This window comes from Solea senegalensis, linkage group LG1 (genome assembly GCF_019176455.1).
Source record: "Solea senegalensis isolate Sse05_10M linkage group LG1, IFAPA_SoseM_1, whole genome shotgun sequence".
Lineage (NCBI taxonomy): Eukaryota > Metazoa > Chordata > Actinopteri > Pleuronectiformes > Soleidae > Solea > Solea senegalensis.
This window is the reverse complement of record NC_058021.1, coordinates 19,424,289-19,430,938: the sequence shown is the minus strand read 5'-3', so window position 1 is coordinate 19,430,938 and position 6,650 is coordinate 19,424,289. Positions and strand designations below refer to the sequence as shown.

The 6,650-nt window shown below is 40.1% G+C and overlaps 1 protein-coding gene across 1 annotated transcript; it reads left to right on the top strand.

Moving 5' to 3' along the window:
• Window positions 1-429: 429 nt before the first annotated feature.
• Window positions 430-5,825, top strand: dusp12 (dual specificity phosphatase 12). Its single transcript, XM_044025765.1, has 8 exons — window positions 430-561; window positions 2,282-2,585; window positions 2,892-3,005; window positions 3,925-4,043; window positions 4,278-4,365; window positions 4,460-4,551; window positions 5,195-5,274; window positions 5,432-5,825. Exons 2-8 carry the CDS (start codon window positions 2,320-2,322, stop codon window positions 5,573-5,575), a joined length of 903 nt encoding a protein of 300 aa, XP_043881700.1. The 5' UTR covers window positions 430-561; window positions 2,282-2,319; the 3' UTR covers window positions 5,576-5,825.
• The last annotated feature ends 825 nt before the right edge of the window (window positions 5,826-6,650 follow it).

The window sequence follows — 6,650 nt, the reverse complement described above, 5'->3', positions numbered from 1 at the left end:
TTAACGTGAATAAAAAATCCAGTTAAACATTGGAACGAACTTAAATGACCAAAAAATATCATAGCTCAGTACATGTTTGTACGTGTAGTTCTCGCAGTCGTCCAGCAGATGGTGCAGTTTGTACCACCATATCATCCGCCGTCCAGCCACGTTCAAATCACCAGACCCACGGAAAATTCCCTGGTCATGTTGTGTGAATAAATATGACGTAAACACGTGCATTGTGTAAAGTGAGTTAAAAACGTACTGTTAAGATCACACATACTGTGTTTTACAGCTGTGAAACGTACGGACGTGTTTCCTGATGGGCGGAACAGACTTTGTCTTGTGTGTTTCCCATCGGACACTTTAAACAACGAACACAGCACCACCAGTAAGCTGATGATAGTTTTTCTTTTTCTTATGTAAAGTTTAAATTTACATTTATAAAAAAAAAAAAGATAACGTAGTGGTTGGTTTGTATTTATTTCGTACAAATCCACCCCTAAACAGAAGGAACGGGTTTCACGAGAAGTGCCAAAACCACTGAGAGGCGAAGCAAAGCTAAATTAAGCTAACGAGGTGAGTTAACCACAGTATCAGCCACGAGGATACTGTGGCTGTGGTTACTAACTGACCGTAACCTTTTATGAAAGATGTGTAGTTTAACAATTATAATTCACTCTTAGTCTGAACGGCTCTGAGGTCAGGGCGTGACCTTAAGTCTGTGCCAGTTTACCAATTTATCAGTTGGCATTCGAACAAACAGCAGAATGAAGACCACACGCATTTTTAATCCCACATACACTCACAGAACAATTAATATAATTGCATTTAAATAATCAGACTGCATTGATTTTCTTAATCTGCAGTAAACATGTTATCATGTGAACATACACAAATACCAGAGCCAAGGGGGACAAACAAATGTGTACAAATAAAAACAGTAATAGTAGTAAATAAAATCTACATTTAATCTTTGAAACCATCTAATCCATGTTGGCCTTGATCCATCTTAGGTCCTTAGGCAGTGTTGTAACAAAGAACAAATGTATGTATTTACGTACAAAAGTCACATATTTATACTTTACTTTTACTCCACTACATGTCCCCCTAACTATCTTTGCTTGTTACTACCAAATAAAATCTGAAGAAGAAGAGTTGGTAATAGGCTAGGACAGTCTTGAGTTTTGTGAATGCTTCTGCGATCCTCTCAGGGTTAGGGTGGAGAGCGTAGGTTTTGATCATGATCATGGCTCAATCCTAACACCTCACTTTCATTTCCAAGTGCATTTCATATTATATTTTCATTCAAGTATCCCTTTTAGGTACTTTATACAAGACTGTCCTTAGCCAAGCATTTCCCTGTAATTTGGCACTCTGTCTGAATCATTGGAAAAACTCTTTAGCAGTTTGGATCCTTTAACATCCATAACTCTGTTCACAGGTGGTAAGCGCCTACATAAACTGGCCTGGTTCTTTACATATCCTTAACACATTTTTGGGCAATTCCAAATGTTTACTATTACTTTTTAATTCACCACTTCACAGCATCACGGGTGAAACGGTAGTATGCCATCTTGTGAATGTCCACGTTACCCTCTGTTTACATCATATATATATCCATCTATGTGTATGTGTATATATATATATATATAAAAAGTAGAAAACAAAATGAACATGATAGAAAACAGGATTATGTATGTATATATATATATATATATATATATATATATATATATATATATATACATACATAATCCTGTTTTCTATCATGTTCATTTTGTTTTCTACTTTTTTTGTGTGGTGTTCTTTACTGTTGCTTACTATTTATTCATCTTGAGCCTTATCTTATGGAGCTAGGCATATGATTATATAAAAAAACAACCACTGCATTAGAGGAATACATTTATTCATTAGGGCTTGTAAAAGAAGCCCATCCCGATTTGTTAAATTAGTTCAGTTAAATTAATTTTGTTGTCTAATGTACATTTAATTAGGGAACAATTAAATGATTGATCAATTATTAATCAATTACTAAATTAATCATCAACTATTTAGTTTTCTGATTTTTCAGCACCTTAAATGTTAATATTTTCTGGTTTCATCGCTCCATTTGACAAAGAAATCCTAAAAACGCAGCAATTTGTGGACAAAACAAGACATTTGAGAACACCATCATTTCCACGTTTGGGAAACACTGATTAGCATATTTCAACATTTTCTGACACTTTATGGACCAGAAGATTAAAAGTACATAAATAAAATGCATTAAAATTTCTATTATTTTTGCTGTTATCAGGAGAGATTGGTGTCAGCTCCGTACCCTCCTCTGCAGTCATGCTCCTCGTGGACCCCGGTGTGTACATTGGTGCTGCGGCCGACCTTAACGACACGCAGGCACTGGCCGATGCCAACATCACTCATATCCTGTCTGTGGACTCTGTTGACCCCGCCCCCCTGACTCCTGCTGGCGACGACGTGTTCCGCAGGAAATGGGTGTGTGTTTCGGACGAGGCCACATCTGATCTCCTGAGTCACATGAATGACTGCAACCTGTTCCTCCAGGAGGCTGTGGATGGAGGGGGGGCTGTAATTGTTCACTGGTGAGTGTCAGACCGATAATGTCGCGATACGATTCTGTGATAATATATATTGTGGTACATCATGACATATGTCTAACTGAAGAAAACAAAACATGCGTCAAGTGAAAAAAGTGCAGGATTTCTCTATTTAGCTCCTTAATTTATTGATTAAAATATTGATATTTGCTCTGGCATATCGATTATGGCATTGCACAAGGAAGGACGATGATATGTCACCAAAAAAGAACTTTATATTTTGACCCACCTCTAGTGTATCCTGCCAGTGTTTGACCTTTGTGGTGATTTTTATTTGTCTGTTTGTCTCAGTCAGGCTGGTCGAAGTCGCAGTGCCACCGTTGTGACGGCTTATTTGATGAGAAGACACAAACTGGGCTTCAGTGAGGCGTATCATAGACTGAAGACTGTCAAACAGGACGTACAGTAAGTGTGTGCGTGTGTGTGTGCGCGTGTGTGTGTGTGGACAAGTATCAACATCTGTCCTGAATCATCGTGCCGATTGGATAAGAGTGTGACAAAAGCTTGTACCAGTGAGACGTGGACTAATGGTGCTTTTCCACTCATTTCCACATATTTTTTTTGCTTTTCCATTAGCGATAGTACCTAGTACTTTTTTAGAACCTGCTCTAGCCAAGTTCCTAGTGAGCTGAGCCGATACTAAATGTGGCGTCAACAGACTGCCGGCCACTGATTGGTCAGAGATTGTCGTCACTGGAAGAGTCATGAGCGTGACGTCCGACACAAGAATCAAGCCGAACATTGACGAACTGTAGATCAGAAAGACTTGAAAATCCTGAAAACATGCATTACTCTCCAACATTTAGTAATTTAGTAGTTTCTAAAATCTCAAAATTTTACAAAGGAGTCTGGCGTATTTAGTGTCACCTGTCACCCACATCAACACACACCGATACCGTCTCCCTCTCTCAAACATGACATATGCTTGTATATTATGCGGGGAAAATGGATCCAGTCACGTGTGGTGGAGCACTTTGTGATTTGCGATTGTATCTTTTCTGGACAGATAATGTAATGTATGGAAGTCTCTTCTTTTTTCTTCTGATTTATTTTGATTATATGGCTGTAGAATTGTCAAAAAAGCTGACATCCCAGATGTGACACACTGCTGTATCTCGTCTGTGAATTTTCTAAATCTCACAAATGGTCTTTGAGTTATGGTAATGAGAAGTGTGCATGCCAAATCCTGCCGGCAAAGACAAGATGGTAACAGAAGTGTGGTTAAGTTAGTGTGGCAGTGGTTAAACAGGGTTTTCTGTAATGAAAACAAAGAGAGCTCCATTTGAGGCAGGAATAGCTCACTGATGCTGGTGATGTGTTTCAGGGTCAACAGTGGGTTTGAGGAGCAGTTGTGTCTCTACGAGGCCATGGGCTGTGAGGTGGACTTCTCTAGTCCTCTGTACAAACAGTACAGACTGAGCAAGATTGCAGAGAAATACCCCGGTACACACACACACACACACGTTTGTAAGAACACTTTTCTTAGCCTCACAAACCAACCAAACAAGTACTCGAATAATCAAGTAAATAATTGACAGATTCATCGTTTTAGACACAATCTATACTATACTATCAGCAGCCAATACACTTTTTTTTTACATCGCTATTTATATTTGATTTCCAACATTTTCTGTCATAAACTTCTGTGTTTGTGTGTGTGTGTGTGTGTGTGTTAAGAGCTGCAGCACGTTCCCAGGGAGCTGTTTGCTGTTGACCCCGCCCACTCCAGCTCCTCTGAAGTGTCCTATCGCTGCAGGAAATGCAGGTGACGTATATTGGAAAATACAAATACTTAAAACCACACTGTGTTTGAAGAGATCTGTATTAATTAATTAATTAATACTTAATCCCCTCTGCAGACGAACTCTGTTCCGTGACTCCAGTCTTCTCAGCCACCGTGTGGGAGAGGGAGCGGCGGCATTTGGTCACAAGAAGTTCAGTAACATCACTGGTGAGTTGAAGCACTATCACATATGCAGCTCGGTGTCAAACAAGGAGAAAAAAACATCTATTCACATATTCACACATAGTTTTTTTTCTTTAATGGTGTTCATTTTGTTAACATGTAAATAAATTTGTGATTTGTAACCCGGTCGGAACAAGGGCCTCTCTGCGTGGAGTTTGCATGTTTTCCCCGTGTGTGCACGTGGGTTTTCTCCAGGTTCTCCGGTTTCCCCCCTATAGTCCAAAAACATGCTGATTTGGGGATTAGGCAAATTGAACACTCTAAATTGACCGTGTGAGAGTGGATGGACTGGCGATCTGTCAGCTGAGATTTGCACAGTGCCCCCTGCAACCCTTATGTGGAGGATAAAGCGGGATGGATAAAACCTGGACGTCAAGTTGTAGCCCACGCTATAAATTATTGAAAGTATGTCAACAATGACCTTCTTGATATTCATACACAACTATTAGGTTTAAATATGACAGAAGTCAAACTTTATGAGGCCTAATTACTTTCAACTGGAGTCCAAACTGTCGGAATGTCTCCTAACTAGCTATTGAAAGTGAAATGTTTATAACTTGATCGTCAAACAATGGTAACTTGCAGCGAGTGGTCAGTCGCTGATGTTGTTAAATGTGGTGTTGTCCAGGAAATGTCCAGTGTACGTCTTACTTTATTGAACCAGTGCAGTGGATGGAATCAGCTTTACTCGGGGTGATGGATGGACAGGTACACAACCACACACACTGGAACCCTGGCACGTGCAAAACATGCTTGTATGCACTCAGAAATGTGTCGTAGTAATAACACCATACAAATTTGACCTGTTTTCATTACAAACCCTCACAGTATGCAACCCCCCTCCCCCCCATCTATGTGTGTGCAGCTGCTGTGTCCTAAGTGTGGCTCTAAGCTGGGCTCTTTCCGCTGGTGTGGGGACCAGTGTTCATGCGGCCGCTGGGTCACTCCCGCCTTCCAGCTGCATCGCAACAGAGTGGACGAAATCCGAAAGCTGAACGTACAGAAATAACAGCCCGCTGAAGGTATTACAGTCAAACTGCTCAAGTAGAAACAACAGGGCGGGAGCACAACATTCGTTATTCAGTACTTCTGTGAAGAATTAAATGACAAATGAATTTATCCACTCAAAGGAAAATAAGGTAGATGTATATATTACAGCTAATTTTGGGCATCCACTTTGACTTTGCCATTTATAATGTGTAAGTAAGATGTGACTATTTTGTGAAACAAGCATGTAAATAAAAACATACCTGTAAATATCAAACGAAGATTTATTGGGTAAAAAGTATGTGTGGCCACATTATTAGGTACACATGACACCTAATAGCTGCAAACAAATGCTTGACGTGAGTCAGTTAGAACCTCCAACTGAGGTTGATCTGCCCCAGATCTGTAAATTCTTGTGAAGTATGGGCGCCACTAGGTGGCAGCACATGTCCAGGTGTATCTCTTTCACCAAGCTTACAGAGACTGATTCTGCTGCTGAACCAGTGGTGGACCAGTGATGATGATAATAACACTTTTATTTATAAAGCACTTTAAATACACAAACGCAGCATACTCGGGCACAGAAACGAGACAAAAATCCCAAAACTAGATCACCAAATGTCAAAAATAAGTTAAAAACAGGAATACTGCACACAAGGCAAAGGTAAATCTAAAAACAGGTTTCAAGAAATCATCTAAAAGAGCGACGTGCTGGAATTTAAAGCTCTCGTGTGTAACTTTAAAATCTTTACAAATGTCAGTCGCATGCTGATTAAACCAATATCAGCTCCACATGTCTCTGCGTTTCTCAGTGTGTCGTGTCTTTGGAGACACAGACTGATGTGTTTTTACGTCACAACATAACATAGGAGCTACGCTAGTAAAGCGAGCCAGTGGTGAACTTTAGGTTAAGGATGTATCCCCTACTGGGAGTGTGGCCGATCCATCAGTACAGGACTGTAACTCCACTCACTTGGGTCCAACATGACGTCTGGAAAACTGGAGCTCACAGTGGAAATGTAGGGGGTTCTGCTTTCAGTGACCAGCAACAGAAATAGAGGGAATTATGTAAATGAGGTGGAAAACGGCATTAAATA

Bases quoted from the DNA above. Each gene is read 5' to 3' on its own strand.
- dusp12 (XM_044025765.1), top strand. From the start codon at position 2,320: ATGCTCCTCGTGGACCCCGGTGTGTACATTGGTGCTGCGGCCGACCTT. The intron at 3,006-3,924 runs GTAAGTGTGTGC...GATGTGTTTCAG, and splicing joins ACTGTCAAACAGGACGTACA to GGTCAACAGTGGGTTTGAGG. The intron at 5,275-5,431 runs GTACACAACCAC...ATGTGTGTGCAG, and splicing joins TCGGGGTGATGGATGGACAG to CTGCTGTGTCCTAAGTGTGG.